Source organism: Dromiciops gliroides, chromosome 1 (genome assembly GCF_019393635.1).
Source record: "Dromiciops gliroides isolate mDroGli1 chromosome 1, mDroGli1.pri, whole genome shotgun sequence".
NCBI lineage: Eukaryota > Metazoa > Chordata > Mammalia > Microbiotheria > Microbiotheriidae > Dromiciops > Dromiciops gliroides.
In genome coordinates, this window is record NC_057861.1 from 522,917,214 (window position 1) to 522,936,483 (window position 19,270).

The following is a 19,270-nucleotide window of genomic DNA, read 5'->3' on the forward strand; positions in this document are numbered from 1 at the left end:
TGTGTATATATACACACACAATATATGTATGTGTATCCTTTACCACCCATCCATCCTATAGTCAATAAAAATGAAAACTTAATGCATGACCCATATGTGGATTAAGTAACATAGAAACTAAATTCAGCTATTCATTAGACTCTCTAGGTGTTAGCATCCTGACCCTCCCCACTTACCACCCATAGAGGAACCTAGATCTTATCTGAAAACCATATTGAAACTATATTGAATCTACATATACTTTCCATTATTAACTGTGGAAGAAAAGAGACATGCTGTATAAGTTTTACCTTAATAAAAAAAAACAAACAAACAAAGCTAAGTCATGGATCCTGAGGCCAATCATGTAGGCCAATGAGGTCCTGGGGGCAGCTTTGTCTTCTTTTAGGTAAAGACTCCCCATGTTGTGGGTGAGAAGAATGAAGCTGCATCAGGGAGATGCTGGTCTTATCCCAACAGCCTTGCTTGAGTCCTGTACTACCAAGAATGCAAACGTTTGTATATGTTTTATGTTAATACTTTCTTTCTTCCCTACCCTTCTTTTATTTATTTGTTTTCTTCCCTACCCTTCTTGGTTTTTTTTTAATGTTTTTATTTTTAGGCAACTGGAGTTAAGTGACTTGCCCAGGGTTACACAGCTAGTAAGTGTTAAGTGTCTGAGGCCGGATTTGAACTCAGGTCCTCCAGACTCCAGGGCCGGTTCTCTATCCACTGTGCCACCTAGCTGCCCTTCCTACCCTTCTCGTGATACTCACAGATATCACTTTTCTCTGGACTGTCCCTAAGTGTTTTTCCTCCCTTCCTCCCAGAGGCCTCTTATTAGCTGTTATTCATTGCAATCTGTATGGATCTCTGCAAGCCCAGTTGATTAATCTGTTGATAAATCTTGTTCTCTATTGCCAAGAAGATGACATAGGGCAATTGTACCTACATATCACTCTAGTTTCATTCTCAGTTCAACTGATGGTCTACCTCATTCCTCCTTGCTGTTTTACTTGACATTGAGATGGTCTCACTTGGCTTGTTTCCTCATTTAGAGGTCTATGTTCCTTGAATGTGATCTCTGGAATGTCCTTCGCCCACCACCTTGTAGGTTCTTCCTTTGATCAGATGTCTAAGTGACTCTATTGAGAAACCCATCCCCACCCCTTCTCCACACTGTGGTACAAGACAACCTAAGTCTCAATGTAGTATTCTTAGCTTCCTGGACTAAACAGACATTTTACTCTCTGAATTTAACAGTCCCTTAACTTGGCCTCAGCATAGTTTTAGTCATGTAAATCTATATTTACTCACATACCTCCTTTTCCCATCCATTACCAGGGGTGTGCTAGAGCTCAAACCTGCAGCCAATTGTTAAATTTTCAGTCTGAGCATTTGCACCTTATAATCACCAAACAGTACACTATTGCTTTTTCAAGAGTGCCTGTTTTATTTTTACTAATAATTAATAAGAATTGATTTGATGTTTTGTTGATTTACTTGAGAAAATGTTAATAAAATAAATTAAAATTCAAAGTATGCCTTGTATACATTTTTTTTTTTTGCAGGGCAATGAGGGTTAAGTGACTTGCCCATGGTCACACAGCTAGTAAGTGTCAAGTGTCTGAGACTGGATTTGAACTCAGGTCCTCCTGAATCCAGGGCTAGTGCTTTATCTGCTGAGCCACCTAGCTGCCCACTTGTATACATTTTTAAAGGAGAGGTAGTGGTAAACATTTGCTAACATCTCACTGCCTTGGCCCACCAACTCCAGAATTTCAGAATTAGAAACAATTTCAGATGTCCTCCATTCTAATCCGTAGTTAAGGAGGTGTACTGCCTTTTATATTATCTCTGACAAGTGGCCATACAACTTTCTCTTGAAGACCTGCTGTTATGCAGAAATAACTGCCTCTGCGACAGTCCATTCAGTTTTTTATTAAGTCTGTTTGAAGATTTAATATAAGGAAGATCCTCAGGAACCTTGACCCATTAATATAATTCTGTTCTATTGAGCTTAATTAAACAAGTCTCTCCTTATTTCACATGATATCACTTTACCCCAAATGTTTGAAGAACTCTGTACTATCTCCCTCCCTCCCCAACTTCTCTAGGCTAAGCATACCCACTTCTACTCTGAGTGTAACAAAGAATATGTCTTCAACCTTGACTGATGTGCTTGGTTTTTTCCCCTTCTTTTTAAAAGAAATTCTTTGTTACAAAAGATAACTGGCTAGGTAGGGGGAAGGATAGAGGCAGTAAGGTGGCACAGTGGACAGAGCACTGGACCTGCAGTCAGGAAGAACTGAATTCATATCCAGCCTCAAATTCTTAGCAGCTCTGTGATCCTGGGAAAATCACTTAATCTGTCTGTCTCAGTTTACCTATTTTGCAAATGTGAAAAAATAATAGCACCTACCTCCTTGGTTTTGGGAAGGATAAATATGGTAATAGTTGTAAAATGCCTTACTATGTAAGTGTTATTATTATATTTAGAAAAGATGGTAATGTAAAAAAAAGAATTGTTAAAAATCAACTAGAAGAAAAAAGAACCCCAGTTCCTTCAGCTAATCTTTGTATGGAATGATTCCAACCACCCTCCTGAGCTCATTATAGTTTGACAACGACCTTCTAAAAGTCTGGTATCCTGAAGTGAATACATGTGGCCTGACTGAAGTAGAATACAGTCAGAGCTAGAAGTCTTTTGCTCTGGGCACTATGTTGCTATTAATACAGTCTAAGATCACTTAAGAGCTCAGACTGTTATGTTCAGTTAGATATTTTTCTGAGCAGCTACCTGGTAAAACAGACATTTTAGACCATTTAATGCTCATGTTACAAATCTACGGTAATGGCTCCCAACTCAATATTACAAGAGGTTTGTAAATCCATATGCTGAACTATAAATACGGAAACATACCCTGGTTAGAATGTAAGATCCTTAAGAGCAGGTACAATTTTGGTTTTGAATCTTCTGTGGCACTAAGAATGGTACCTGGCACAGAACTTGTTGTTCAGTCATCTTTCAGTGGTGTCTAACTCTTCATGATCCCATTTGTGGTTTTCTTGGCAGAGATACTAGAGTGTTTTGCCATTTCCTTCTCACAGGGTTAAGTGACTTACCCAGGGTCAAACAGATAGTAAATGTCTGAGGTCAGATTTGAACTCAGATCTTCCTGACACCAGGGCCAGGACTATATCCACTGCACCAACTAGCTGCCACTTAGTTGGCACAGAGAAGGTACTTATTAAATGCTTAATTGATTTCTTCTACAGGTTGAATAATTCATATATTTTATCATTTTTCAAAAATATGTAAGTACAATTTAGTTTAAAAGCATTACTGAATTAATAGTTGCTTTTTTTGTCAATAAGTATTTTATCAACCAGTAGATACTTATAGAGCAAGTGCTACCAAGTGAGGCTCTAAGACATTTAAAGATTGGGAACTGTGCATCTATACAGATGGTAGTTGAATTACAGTTTACCTTTTTCTATGATGGTGACTGATTTCTAAGCCTTAGGTCAGCAAATATCTGTTACCTATTATGTGCAGAGCATCATTGTACAAGTTTAATAGTACTTTGTAGTGAAAGGAGCACTAGAATCCAGAGACTTGTGTTGGGTCCCTAATGTTGCCTCTGATATTTATTAGATGTGTTATTGAGAGGCAACATAGTGTAGTAGAAGGGGTGCCAGGTTTGCAATCAGACAGCCTTGATTTCAATTCAGGTTTGGTCAAGTAATACTGTATGAACTTGGGTAAGTTACTTAATATCTCTGGGAATCATTTTCCTTAATTAACCTCTTGATTTCTCAATATGTAAAATACGAGGACTGGACCAGATGCTGTCTCAGTTCCCTTACAACTCTATCTCTATGATCCTTTCGTCTATAAGCCTATCTTCAACTATTTCATCATCATCTTTAAAAAAATAATTATTAAGAAGTAAATTATTGCTTGGGTTTGTTGTGAGGAACACACTCTTAAACGTGACCTATTATCCTTATGATTTCCCCTATATGTGCTATATGTGCACATAAAACTCTTTCAAAGACATCCAAATCACTTATGCTTTAACGCACAACACCCCTTATTTTCTCTCTCCTAGTAAGTTGTATGATAGATTATTTTAAATAATTTATTTAATTAGATTTAGGACATGAATTGTGAATCCAAGTTATAGAGGGTCTGAACATACTTGCTGTTGTTTATTTTATGCTTGGATTTTTTTTTCAGTTAGATGGTTATTATTGTTTGTTCTTCTGAAAGAGGACGATGACATCAGGATGATGTCATGACTTGCAGTGAATTAGATTTCAGTAAGGGAGGGCAGTACAAGATCACCAACCTCACTCTTTCTTCTAAAGCCATTTGGTCCAATGGCAAGATATATATCAGGACAACTGGAGATGACTCCACATATTTAAGGCAATTGGGGTTAAGTGATTTGCCTAGGGTCACACAGCTACTAAGTGTCTGAGGTGAGAATTGAACTCAGGTTGTCCCAATTTCAGGGCCAGTGGTCAATCCACTGTGCCACCTAGCTGCCTGTCAGTAAGTAGACTGAGATCTGGATCTGCAGTCAAGAACATCTGAGTTCAAATCCAACCTCAGATCCTTATTAGCTGTGTGAACCTGGGCAAGTCACTTAACCTCTATCTGCCTCAGTTTCCTCATCTGCAAAATAAGGATAAAAATAATACCTAGGGGCAGCTAGGTGGCACAGTGGATAAAGCACCAGCCCTGGACCCAGGAGGACCCAAGTTCAAATCTGGCCTCAGACACTTGATATGTACTAGCTGTGTTGCCCCGCAATAACAATAATAACAATAACAACACCACCACCAACCTTCCAGGTTGTTGTGAAGAACAAATGAGGTAATAGCTAAAAAGTATTTTTGCAAGCCTTAAAGTACTACAGAAATGCTGGCTATTATTGTTATTATCATTATCATTATCATTATTATTATTAAACAAAACTCAATTATGTCCTCCTGGGTTATCATGATCCTTTGAGGGAGTTAATCTATATGTATGAATCTTTTTCTCCCACTAACATATATTGTAGAGTCCCAAAGTTATACATTTAAAGGGATAAAACATATTATAGACAGTACATCTTTACAGGAGAGGTTATTATTAATTTAAATATTTTAGACATATCATTTGACTGAGAAAAATGCTGAGGTGTATTAAGTCACTAATATCAGATGTGGTTCTTTTAATGAAAATGAAATTAAAGCAAATATGCCTTACCCTAGCATATGCCATATTCCCTAAACATTCTGTGCCTTGGTTTCTACTTCTCAAAATGATGTTGATAATAAGTCCCACCTGTCCAAGAGGGAAATGCTGAAATGAAGATTAATGACTGAACACTGGTCAAATCCTTTGAGAACCTTTGAAGGAAAGTGTCTTATGAATACAAAGTATTCTTACTAATTACTTTATTAGCAAATAAATTGACAATGAAGTCATATTTTAAGATTAGGACAGCCTTCTAGGTTTGGAGATAGCTTATATGAATGCTTTCTGAATTTTCTGGGAATGTTAAGGTCTGAATTCCTGATGGGAAAAACCCATAACACAAGGAAAACAGAACATTTGAGGGTCTCTCTACAACATGAAGATAAAGAGAGATGTTTTTCCTCTTTCAAAGAAAAATCCAGTCACTTGAACATTTCCCCATGATCTTATGCTTAGGAGCTTCAGATACTCTCATGGTTTAAACTTTTCTTTTTCTATTTCTATCAAAGGAGTACGAATGCTTGATGGAGATGTAACAGACATGGTGGAAGCAAAATCAGTTGGCTTCAATCCCCAGTATGTGGCCATCTACAGTGCAAGTTGGGGTCCAGATGATGATGGCAAGACAGTAGATGGACCTGCTCCTCTAACCCGGCAAGCCTTTGAAACTGGTGTGAGATTGGTAAGTTTTGGTTAATGTATCTATTTTCACCTTATCTATGTAATATTTATACGTAAATTTGTATAGACCTATACATACATACATACATACATACACACATTCCTTAGCTTAGCACAGTACCGCCCCTTGCATTGTAGTCCTTCAAATTTTATTTTATACAATGCCCCCCAACCCCTGCAACTACACCTATTGTGGATTAAATTGGTTCATAGGGAAAAGAGACATTTGTTCACTGAGTTGCTGATGAAAGATGAAAAGAACATGTCTTTGGGAATCCAAGAATTCTCATGTGCCCCCTTTCCCTTAGTGGGAATTATTTTCATGTTTATTTTCATTTGTTTTTCAATTGTTTTTCTACTGTACAACTATACTCAGCTGATTATTATTACAATTACCATAAATACCATGATTCCCTGGGAGATAAAATAGTCAGATAAAGAAATGGTAACATGAGGTGGGATTTAGTAGAGAAAAATGGAGTATCGACTATACTTTGGAGTCAGGTGATATTTGTCAGCCTGGTCTACATAGGAACTAAGAACTCTAAGCAGTCCTTCAACAGGAATGGGAATAATGGAAAGGTTAGATCAAATGAGCTCCAGGCTTTTCAAACAGAAAACAGCATCTACCCTGATTTGGGTCAAGAATTGAAACCTTTGGAGGGAGAAGTGTTGGAGATAAAATAAATGATAGTATTGGACTGTTTCTGATTGAAGATGCTATGATAAGGATGTCTGGGAGAACCCCATTTTTCATTTTTAAACCAAGTCAACACTACATTCTTTTGGGAAAAAAAGCTATTGCTATATTCTGTTTTTATGCAACTTGCATTTCTCAAGCTCAACCTCAGATATTTACTAGCTATGTAATCTTGTGTAAGTCTGTTAACCTCTCAGCTTCAGTTTTCTCATCAATAAAATGGGGATAATCATAGCACCTACCTCCCAGGGTTGTTCTGGGGGCCAAATAAGATAATATTTATAAATGCCTAGCATAGTGCCTGGCACACAGAAGTCACCATACAAATGTTGGCTATCATCACAATCACATCATCTTTATTATTATTTTATTAATATATACATGTAGATTGATGGTTTTCAGTTATTTTCAGTTGTGTTCAAGTCTTTCTTGGCAAAGATACTGGAGTGATTCATCATTTCCTTCTGTGGCTCATTTTACAGATGAAGAAATGGAGGCAAACAGAATTAAGTGACTTGTCTAGGTTCACACAGCCAGGAAGTGTCTGAGGTCAGATTTGAACTCAGGACAATGAGTATTGCTGACTCCAGGCTCAGCACTCTATCTATTGTGCCACCTAGCCACCCCATACATGTGTGAAATCCCTTTCCCAGGGAGCCACCACTAGAAACTAAGAATGAGAACAAAAAGGAACAATTCAGTCAAAGGAACCATCCCATCATCCTGTTTCTGCATTGTATTATGATGTATTGTATCAAATTTAAGAGTCTTTTCCTCACAATAACCCTATGAAAGCGTACAGGCATGTTTTGGGGATCTGAAATTTGTCATTAGGATGCATGTTCCTTACTGACCAGGGGCAGGGAGATACACATCAGCATGACCACATGTCCTCAGATATTTGCCAAACCTATGATTTTATTGGTGAGGAAAAGCAGAATTTCCAGGTCATGTGATCATCAGCATCACACCCCTTCATTTTTATTAACCAGTAACCAAATTAAACAAGCCATACCTTATCCCCAAATACTGACCATTGATTATAATAAAATATGACTTTACAGTAATTGATAAACAGTACAAAAATATAAAGAGCAGCTAGGTGGCTCAGTGGATAGAGTACTGAGCCTGAAGTCAGTAACACTTCTCTTCCTAAGTTCAAATCTGGTCTCAGACACTGTGTGACCCTGGGCAAGTCTTTTAACCCTGTTTGCCTCAGTTTCCTCATCTATAAAATGAGCTGAAGCAAATGGCAAACTACCTTTGTCAAGTAAACCCAAATGGAGTCATGAAGAGTAGGATACTACTGAAAAATGACAGAATAACAATAACAAACTATACAGACTTTATTCAGGTGGTGTAATATTGTGTATTGAACAAAAAGAGCCCAACCCCCAGGGTTCTAGTCATTGCCTATACCCATAACTTGTTGTATTACTTCAGGTTAGTCATTTAAACTTTCTAGGCTTCATTCTCTTCATTTTGCAGGGGAGAGAAGTTGAGGTGAAAACTAAAAGATTTCTAAAGACCCTTTTCTTTTTAAAGTTCTGCAGTCCTATTTAACTCTGGGGCAATCTTTATTTCTCTAAGATGTAAAGGAGGCATCATATATTCGACAAAGAGTTAAGTTTGGAGTGCAGAAAAACATGGGTTTCAAGTTAATCTATGACACTGACAAGACACTTACTTGACACTAGACAAGTTGCTTAACCTCTACATGCCTCAAGCAACTGTCTGACACTTGTGTAATACCTACAAAGCAGGTTACAAGCTGTGTCAGTGATGGGAATTTCCAAATTAGGAATTCCCTATGTTGACATGGAGTATTTGTGTATATATAGGTTATACTAGCAAAAAAAAGTGTTTAAACTAAGCTCTGGCACCTTTCTCTTGCCAAGTGTAAATGGGCTCGTGGGGGATTTATTTACTGTCTACCGTGAGGAGATAGGTTTACATAATGAGCTGGGATTCTGAGTGGGGGAATTCATGAGAATGTGTGGGTGAAACCAGTCACTGAAATGACAATATAGAAAAAAAATAGTACAGATTGTCTCCACCCTTGTCAGGTGAATTGTTATAGCTATGTCATTAGAAAGCCCCCAGTGAAAATATGGTGGTCATGACTACAATCCTCTGATAATACTGGCTGGGGCAGGAGTAAAAAGTGAATGTATTTGTTTTATAGCTATTTCCTGACAAAAAGAGTGAGATCATGTTTTGGATTGTTAACTAGACTCTCATTATTGGGGCTACCTAAACAGCAAATGATTGTCACTTTAGATGTTGTGGTTATTGTTAGCCTAGCCCTTGGATTACAAATGATTATTCCTTCTGTAGATGCTGTTGAAGGGCTAAGTCCTTTAAGTTAAAGGAGAGCAAATATTTGTTCTTTATTTCTAACTTTTTTGGCAATCAAATAATAGACTCATAACATTTTAATTAATAATATCTCATCTGGTAAAGATTTACCTTCAGCAATATGTTTTAACACTTCAAATGTAATTATTTAGGACCATAAAGGATATTATTGGGATGAAAGAGTTCATACCCTGGGTGGAAATCTGCTGAATTTACTACCTGGGAAGATCAGGTTTCCCTAGCCAAATGGGATTAAGTGTTTTGCCAAATACTTGCAAAAATCAAAGCTTAAATAAACAAACAACAGATCTTCTAGACCCTATATAAACTGGGCTTGGAATTCTTGCCCAAATATAAATGATATAAAATAATCTCAGTTTTTCAACTAGGGGGAGAGGGAAAATGGCTTCAGGTACCATAGGACACCTTCTTTGATGAATCACCAAAACCGAAGGCAATCTTTCCCTTCACAATTTTTTAAATCACATTTTGCTTAGACCTCTTCATTGCATTTATCTTGCTCTCTTGAAAGCTGGGAGGAACCTGAGAGATGATCGAGTCCAATACCTTTATTTTACAGACAAGGAGGCTGAGGCCCAGAGAGGTGAAATCACTTGCCCAGGGTCACACAGGTTATAAAAATAGCAGAACTGGAAATCTAATTAAGGACTTCTTACTACAAATCTGGTGCTTTTTTGACTGCACCATCCCACATATATAAATGTATTTCCATCCGAATTGCATTACAAACTTGAGAACAGGGTCTGGTTTGTATACACATTTATATCCCAGTACCTACAAGTGTCTGGAATACAGACAATGAAGTGTTTGTGGAATCGAATTAGTAATGTGACATAAAGAGCATATCAGCCAAGGGTGGATTCAGAGCCAGCAATAACTAGCATCTAAATCTTAAGTTTAACCTATGAAAACCTGTTGTAGTCATTTGAGCAAAAAGGTCCCTATTGGCTTTTCTAAGTCATACTTTTGCCAGAAGAAGATTGTTCATGAGCCTTTAAAGTATCTTTTCCAGATCTTTTCCCAACTATAGCATACCCTGACCTTGTGACTAAGGGACTAAATGGTCAAGTGTTCTCTGCATGCTTTTTGTAAATAGTCACATCAAGCCCAAGGCCAGTTAGGTTTTTGTTAGATTCAGTTCATTCCAAATCACGTTGGAATTGTTAGCACCTAGGAAGAGAAAAGCATGTGACATTTGGAACATCAAACATTTCCTGGAGTGAGTAATAGACCAGATTGGAACAGGATAATAGGAAACGGAGTGCTTGTCAGCCAGAGGGTAATGCTTAATAGATGTGTAACACCTGTCTTCCCAATGTGCTCTCTTTAATGGTATTCTCAGGCATAGTCACTATATAAAACTTGTGCTATATGGGTAAGTGTAAGAGGAAGAGGAATGGAATGGTAGTCTTCATTTGCACACTCCTTTCTCAATTCATTTCCTTCTTGGTCCTACCTCCCCCATTCTTCCTTCCCCTCATCACCTTTCATCCCCATATTTATATGCTAGGTAGGGAGGAGGAGGAGAGGAACCATGGAAGTAATTTTTAAGTAATTCATATACTTGGCAAAAATGGGATGAAATATAAGTGTCCCAACAAAGAAGAAGGGCAGCAAGCTTTTCACCTTGCCCCCAGCCCTTCTCAAGCTGCACAGCACTATGGATGTGATTCCTCCTGTAGAAATTCATGTAGTCTTACACGTCTTCATTTTCTTCTGTTTTTCATTTGATAGTAACAAAGTGATTCCAAGGACTACCTACAAAATGGCATTTACAGTCTGTGCTGTTACTTTATTTGTCATGGGAGTGGGGGGAGAGGTGGCTGATATATATCTTTTGTTAGCAAACAAGAAGGAAAATGATTTGCATAAAGGATTCTTTTCTTTACTTGGTTAGGTGGTTTTAAATTAAGGAAGATCTCACTAACTCATTTATATATTTAAAATCCTTATGAGAATAAGATGGGAAACATTTCAAGGGGAAAAATGATTTTAAAAAATTAAATATATTTATCCCTATCTACATTATAGAAACATCTACAAGCTTGATGTGGCCTATATCCAAACCTAGAGTTAGAGTAAAGATAGAAATTACTTTGCTTTTAATAACAGTTCATATTTTATAGAGCTTTGCTTACAGTGACCTTGTCAATTAGTTAATGTCAACCACCACAATTTTTTTGTTTTTGTTCTTCACATAGGGTATAAGGAATCCTGTGTGCTTCCTGGACTGCTAAAAGTAGGGGTAGGTCAATGACTACATCACCCATCAGAATGCCTTGCAGCCATTATTATTCTTCCTAGTGGAAGGATTCTGTTTGTTTGTTTGTTTTCATAAGATTTTTAGTTCCAAATTTTTCTCCCTCCTTCTCTTCCCTCCCCCTTCCCCAAGACAGAAAGCAATCTGATATAGGTTATATATGTACGATCACATTAAACATATTTCTGCCTTAGTCATGATGTGAAAGAAGAGTCAGAACAAAAGGGGAAAGCCTCAAAAAATAAAAACAAAAACAAAAGTTGAAACAGTATGGTTCAATCTTCATTCAGAATCCACAGTTCTTTTTTCTGGATGTGGAGAGCATTTTCCATCATGAGTTCTTTTTTTTTTTTTTTTAAGTGAGGCAATTGGGGTTAAGTGACTTGCCCAGGGTCACACAGCTGGTAAGTGTTAAGTGTCTGAGGCCGGATTTGAACTCAGGCACTCCTGAATCCAGGGCCGGTGCTCTATACACTGTGCCACCTAGCTGCCCCCATCATGAGTTCTTTGGAATTGTCTTGGATCATTGTATTGCTGAGAAGAGCCAAGTCTATCACAGTTGATCATCACATAATGTTGTGGTTACTGTGTACAATGTTCTCCTGGTTCTGCTCCTAGTGGAAGGATTTTGGCTATGTTAGAAACTCCCTGAATGAAGCCAGGCTCAGGTCAGCACCTGACAACCTATTCTTCTCCAGGTTAAACATAGGAAGAATCCCCTTCTTGATTTTTAGAAGAAAATAGTGCTTAATATCTCAAGGCTCATATGGTGTGGCACTATTAAAAATCCCACCACTCAGATGTTTACTGTATCCATTTTGACCTCACAAAAATACTTATTTTATTATCCATGCAGAAAAATTGATGAAATAATTAAGTCATTATGCAAGGCAGGATTCTCTCAGGATAAGAAATTGAGAAGGTTCTCTCCAATATATGAAACTAAAGGTGGTTACCAGAATAAACAGGGTAGTGTCCATATAGCCCAATACATTACAAAATGAGTTTAGGGGGGCAGCTAGGTGGCAGAGTGGATAAAGCACAGGCCTTGGATTCAGGAGGACTTGAGTTCAAATCCAGCCTCAGACACTTGACACTTACTAGCTGTGTGACCCTGGGCAAGTCACTTAACCCTCATTGCCTCTAAAAAAAGAGTTTTAGGTACATTTGGAACAGTAGGAGGGTAGGGGCCATGATTGGGCAAAGGTGGTCATGGGAGTGTTAATGCTTAGGGGGAAGGACAGCAGGCTGGAATAAGATTCATGAGATTCTTTGGAAAAATTGTATTATGGTAGTTTTAAAACCTGTGACCTAGCCTCAGGGACTCAAAATCCAGTGAATGTCAATGTCACAATTTTCATTATGAAATGAAATCCTGGTGTGGTTCGGATGGGACAGTACAAGGTTGTAGGAGGAAGGTAATACTTCATAGAATGACAACCTAAACCCGTTGCCTACAAGAAACCTCCAAGAACATACAAGACAGAGCTAGAAAACAAGTGAGAATACTCATGTTACTCATCTGGTATGGGCCAGGACACAAGCCGAGGCCAATTAAATCATCAAACCAAATGCTACAAATTATATCACATCAATCAATCTGTAAGCATTTATATATAGCGTTAATATTGTGCTAGTTACTATTCCAAGTACTGGGAGTACAAAAACAAAAATGAAAAGTTAATCTCTGACTCTTAAGAAATTACCTTCTAGCCAGTAGAGACAACAGTGACATATAAAATATGCCCAAAATGAATTTAGAGTAATTTGGTTGGAAGTCACTAGCAGTTGAGGAGATAAAGAAAGGTTTCATGAATTAAGTGGTATTTAAATTGATTCTTAAAACTAGGGCTTCCAAGAGGCAGAGGTGAGGAGGGAGTGCATGCTGGATATGGAGTATAGCTGGTACAAAGGCATGGAGATTGGGAGATAGAGCACCAGGTATGAGGTATGGACCAGTTTGGCCTGGACCATAATGTATATAAAGGTGAATTATATGAAATATGGCTGGAAAGGTGGATTGGGGTCAGAAAATGAAAACATTCATGCTTTTTCCTTGAGTCCAGCCTTTCAACTTCTAATTTACTTAATTATACTCTAGTCTAACCCATATTTCTCCATCTGACTACAAGAATAGAATTAGAATTTTTTTTAAATCTTTGCTATAATATAGGTAAACTGCAGCAAATTTACAATAGTTCCTAGTTTTCCAGCCTAGTAACTTTAGAGGAATATACCTATAGATATTTACTACAAAATAATTTAAATTCACTCAATAGGCATTAAATTTCAACTGTGGGAAGGCCACATTGCTAGGAGCTGGGGGATATTTTTGATAAGACTTAATATTCTGGGAATGGATTGAGATATAGAGGAATAAAGAAAACAAAATAATTCTTTAGCACTTAAAAGATAGAAGCAAAATATTGTGTGAAATCTAAAGGGTGGGAAGTTATGACCAACCGTGTGAATCAGGGAAGAATTAATAAGAGGATGGAACCAACATTTGAGGTGGGTTTTAAAGGATGAGTAGAAATTTAATAGATGAAATAGGTACGGGTATTCTAGGCAAAGGAACATATGAGCAATTATACAGACTGGATAAATGTAAGGAAAGCAGAGATCTGGATGTCCAGCTGGGTTAGAGCATAATATATATTAAAATCAGCCCATAAACATGTATTAAGTTCCTGCTATGTACCAGTAGTATGAGATAAAACTGGAAAGGTAGGTTGATAACAAATCCTGAAGAATCCTGATATTCATCAGGACAAAGATTTTAACTTGGTAGGAAACAAGTCATTAAAGGGTGTTGAACAGAGAAATTACATGACCAGCCCTATGCAGGAGGTGTATTAGTTTGCAGAGGTAGGTATTAAAGTGGAGTGGAGGAAAGCAAGAGAATAGATACAGGAAATTCTATTGGAATGCTATTATAATTGTACTGGTGGGTGATGATGAGAGCCTGCTATAAAGGAGTAACAACGGGAATATACTGGAAGGGGCAAGTGTGAGACACTGTGGAGCTGGTGTTAACAGGATTTGGTAATAGGAGAGGTGAGAGAGAGTGAAGGGAATCAGGCTAACATCCAAATTTAAATATAGTAGAAAATGAATTGATGATCGCCAGTGTTTTCACCAGTACTGAGTATTCTGAGAAGGTTAAAAGAAGTGGTCTTTGAAAATTGAGATTAATGAAGTCATGGAACAGAGTGTGTATTCATGTGTGTGAAAGAGAGATCGAATGAAGTCACCGTCCTTGAGAAAGCAAAGAATAACAGGACTAAGATGGTGGTTTTAATTTTATTATGAAAATATTTGGTTCTATTAATGGTGTTGTTTTATCATCTCATCAAGGGTAGCAGGATCCAATGATGGGCATCAGAAAACAAAGTATCCTCGCCTGTGCTTCATCTTTCGTACAACAAAAATTCCTTCACTATCCTTCTTTCTCTACTTCAGATACTTTTCAAATTATGCCCTTCATAATTTATGTTATCATTTGTTGGTGAGCTTCTGGGGACAAGTACATGACCGTCACTTATACTTTTCTCTATCATAATCATCAGGTGGCTCAGTGTATGGAGCAGCATTCCTGAAGTTAGGAGGACCTGAGTTCAAATATTACCTCAGACACTTAGTAGCTGTGTGACCCTGGGCAAGTCACTTAACCCCAGTTGCCTTTAAAAAAAATCTGAGGCCATTTCCAGTGGTCTTAATATACATCTTGCCACTGAACCCAGATGGCTATAGAGGAGAGAGTAAAGTTGCTGCCCTTGCACTGCCCTCCCTCATTTAAATCCAATTCACTGCAAGTCATGATATCACTCTGATGTCATGATCTTCTTCCAGAAGGAAGAACAAACAACAATACCCACAACACTCCAGATGGGTCTAACGAAAATTTTTTAAAATGGGGCTACTATACCCTCTACTCCTGGACACCATGACTCCTTTAAAATATTCTAATATTAGATTAACCTTTTTGGTAGCAATATTACACAGTTGACAAATATTAACTTTATCCTTCACTAAAAGACCCAGTTTTTTTCCATATAAAGTGCTATCTAGACATGAATAACTACTCTTGAACTCATGAAGTTAATTTTTGAACCCAAGTATAAGACTTTACATTTATCCATATTAAATTTCATTTTAATGCGGTTGGTTCAATGGTCTTTTAAATCAAGATCTTCTTAAATATTGACTGCCATCTAGTGTATTAGCTATTGCTCATAGCTTTATATTTCTTTGTGTCTAGCCTTTCAACTACATTTAGGTTTACTTGATTGTTCTATATTCTATCCCATTTTTCCCCATTTGTCCCTAAGAATAGAATAAGTAATTTTGCTAAATCCCACAAGTCAATTCTACTGGAAAATTATAGTATACTTACATACTTATTATACTAAGCATTCCTTTTGTCTATCGGTCCAGTAATCCTATACACACAGACAAAAAAAAGAATGAAGTTAGTCTAGTGTGACCTGCTTTTATAAAATAATTTATTGATACTTTCTATTTTTTACATGACAGCCATTTCTTGGTATGCCAGCTAGCATTTTACTCTTCCTTTTAATAAAGAAAATTAGTTTAAGTAAAACATACTGAAAAGATGATTCTATCTGAAAGGAAATTCATTGTTCCATCTTGATCTCTCTGTGAAGAGATCATGTTGGATCTTTATGATCGCTACTTTCCTTTCTAGATTTTTATTAACCATCCCTTTATTAATACATTCTAGAATTTTTCTAGGAATCAAAGCTAAGCACATTGGCCTGTAGTTTACAGTTTCCATCTTTTTCCATTTTTGAGAATTGGAACATTGGCCCCTTTTCAAGGGCGTAGTGCCTCTACCATTCCCCCTTGATCCCCCTTGAAATATCTCTCTCATTGGCTTGGCAATCAAAATCTGCAAATTCTTTTAGTATCCTAGCATGTAATTCATCAGGCCCAAGCTTCTTGAACTGATCGAAATCAGCTAGGTCTTCTCTTGCTGTCTTCTTACTTCTGCTTTCTCTCCCTCATCCCTTACTATCTCCTTCATTCAGAGAAATAGTCCTATAACTTCTCTTACCCCCAATGCAGCTTAAATAAAAACTTCTTGTTATCCTTAATGTTTTCCCCCAAGCCTCAGCTCATTCTCAGCTTGAGTATCCATGTCACTATAATCATCCTCAGTTGCCTGCCCTCACTTTTATACATATTTTAAAAATTATATTTGTTGAGGAGTTCCTCATGTATCCCTGTCAAATTCTTTGGGTAACTCCCCCTTTTCCCTTTTATGAGAATCATTTCTCTTTGTGTCCTCAGAATTTTTCTTTGGAGCATCTCATTACTTCTGTGTTGACTTCCCCTGTAGAATTTTAGACCATTTATTTTCTTAACCCTTCAAAACCTACTCTCCCAAAATAAAATATAACATGTCAAGCTATTTCTGATTTTCCTTTCCATCTATATTAGTATGCAGATTCTAAGATTGAGTCATCACATCCATCTCCCCATGGTTCTCATCACTTACATCCCCTGGAATAGCTGATGCTTTTTGGTGAGAATTGGTTTCTGAATATTTCTCCTGTTGATTTCTTTACCTTCTGAAGAAATAATGTTGTCAGTATAGCTTTTGAAAGAGAATTCCATCAGATATTCATATAATTGATAAACAATCAATTGATAGTATAATTATTATCTGACATCTATGTGCCAGATTTGTGAACTCTTTCCTAAATTTATCCATTTCCTCTTTTTGTCCAAGTGGTATGTGACATTCTAGTGACAGTTTTTGATTGTACCTCCAATGATATTTATTCAAATGCTCTCTATCTTGCTTACTCCCTCTAGTTTTTTTGTACATGTGTATATCACCTTAATATTGCTTACTACCTTCCTCTTTTCACTTCCTCTTTTTTTTTTTTTTAGTTAGAGATATTCATTCTTTCAATGATGATTTTATCCTCTGATTCTATAATATCCAGGCAGTTCTCCTTGATAATATCCTGGAATATGGTGTCTGGACTCTTTTATTTATTTATTTATTTATTTTGGGTGAGGCGATTGGGGTTAAGTGACTTGCCCAGGGTCACACAGCTAGTAAGTGTTAAGTGTCTGAAGCCGGATTTGAACTCAGGTCCTCCTGAATCCAGGGCCGGTGCTCTATCCACTGTGCCACCTAGCTGCCCTTAGAGACTCTTTTCTTGACCATGGCTTTCAGGCAGTCCAGTAATTCTTAGATTATCTCTCCTGGATCTATTTTCCAGGGAAGTTGTTTTTCCAATTACATATTTCACATTTTCTTTTATTTTTTCAGTCTTTTGATTCTGCTTGACAGATTCTTGGTATCTCATGGAATCTTTAGCTTCCATATGCCCAATTTTAATTTTTAAGGCAACATTTTCCTCAGTAACCTTTTGCATCTCCTTTTCCATTTGACCAACTTTATTTTTTAAGGAATTGTTTTCTTTAGTCAATTTTTGTGTTTCTTTCTCCAGTGTAACTCTCATTTCTTTTCCCATTTTTCTTCTACCTCTCTCATTTGAGGGTTTTTTTTAGGGGGGAGGGGTGGGGCAATGAGGGTTAAGTGACTTGCTCAGGGTCACATAGCCAGTAAGTGTCAAGTGTCTGAGGCCGGATTTGAACTCAGGTCCTCCTGAATCCAGGGCCGGTGCTCTATCCTCTACACCACATAGCTGCCCTTTCATATGCTTTTTAAAAGCCCTTTTGAGTTCTTCAAAGAAGGCTTTTTGTTCTTGAGGCAAGATCATCTTCCCACTTGAGTCTTCACTTGCAGGCATTTTGACAAACTTATCTGACTTTGTGTTTTGGTCTTCCTTTTCACCATAGAAGCTGTCAATGGTGAGGGTCCTTTTTTTTGTTTCTTACTCATGTCGTAGCCTTTTTTTTTTTTTTTTTAGTGAGGAAATTGGGGTTAAGTGACTTGCCCAGAGTCACACAGCTAGTAAGTGTTAAGTGTCTGAGGCCAGATCCGAACTCAGGCACTCCTGACTCCAGAGCCGGTGCTCTATCCACTGTGCCACCTAGCCACCCCTTTGTAGCCTATTTTTAAACTTATAAAGTTGAACTTGGCTCCTTGGGCACAGGGGTCCCTGTTACAAGCTTCTTACTGCTCTCAGCTGTGTCGAGCTATCACTGTGTTGAGCTGTGCTGAGCCACCCTCCCCTTTCGCCCAAGTGAGACAGACCTTTCCTGAAGTCTTCTAAATTATCTCAAGTAAGAAGATTGTGTCTTTCTTTCTTTTTGTAGGTTCTGTAGCTCCAGAATCCATTTAGAGGCTTGATTTAATGTTGTTTTTGAGAGAAACTCCGGAGAGCTCAGGCAACTTCCTGGCTTCTCTCCGACATCTTGGCCCTGCCTCTCTGATAGATATATTCATTCAGAATTATATTGTGGTCGTGGGACTCATCCTACCCAGTATCAGTAATATCTATGAGGTCTTATTTGTCTCCTTGTCATAAGATCTTTTGGCCATCTTGTTTATTAATATATTTTGTAATCTGTTTATAGACATTGTAATGATCAGAATGACGCCACCTGCTGGAGACTTACTGTAGGAAAGCTCCACCATGAGGAGAAGGTCTCTGAGGGCAAGACCATGTGTCTTTTCTTTGGCGCCAGGAAGTGACGTTTGCTTGTGAGAGGAAGAAGGGGGAGGCTCGTGCTCTGACTCGCTCTCTTTTCTGAGGACTCTGGTGGTGAAGGGAGCTAGAAATGCGCTCTCCCTTTAATAGATAGATGAATCTAGGCCTTTCTCTCTCTCTTTACCAAATTCTTATTCTCCTTAAGAAATGCTTAAAAGTCTAATTCTTGCTAAAGCTTATAATTTATAGGCAACCACTCATTAGATATTTTAGACAGTATAGCTAGAATTTTACCCCTTACAACATCAGAGGCCATGCATTTTATTCCTGGCTCATTTCTGGTACTGTTTTTGTCTCCTGTGAACTTCTGAATATCTCTAGCATTATGAAGTAGAAGGATATTGTGAGAAATTAGAGAATAT

At 37.6% G+C, this 19,270-nt stretch overlaps 1 protein-coding gene across 1 annotated transcript in view; it reads left to right on the forward strand.

Moving 5' to 3' along the window:
• Positions 1-19,270, forward strand: part of PCSK5 (proprotein convertase subtilisin/kexin type 5) — a 649,923-nt gene that overhangs the window by 244,867 nt on the left and 385,786 nt on the right. The window contains 1 exon segment of the mRNA XM_043976670.1: positions 5,743-5,915. Within this exon segment, the coding sequence (XP_043832605.1) occupies positions 5,743-5,915 (173 nt within the window).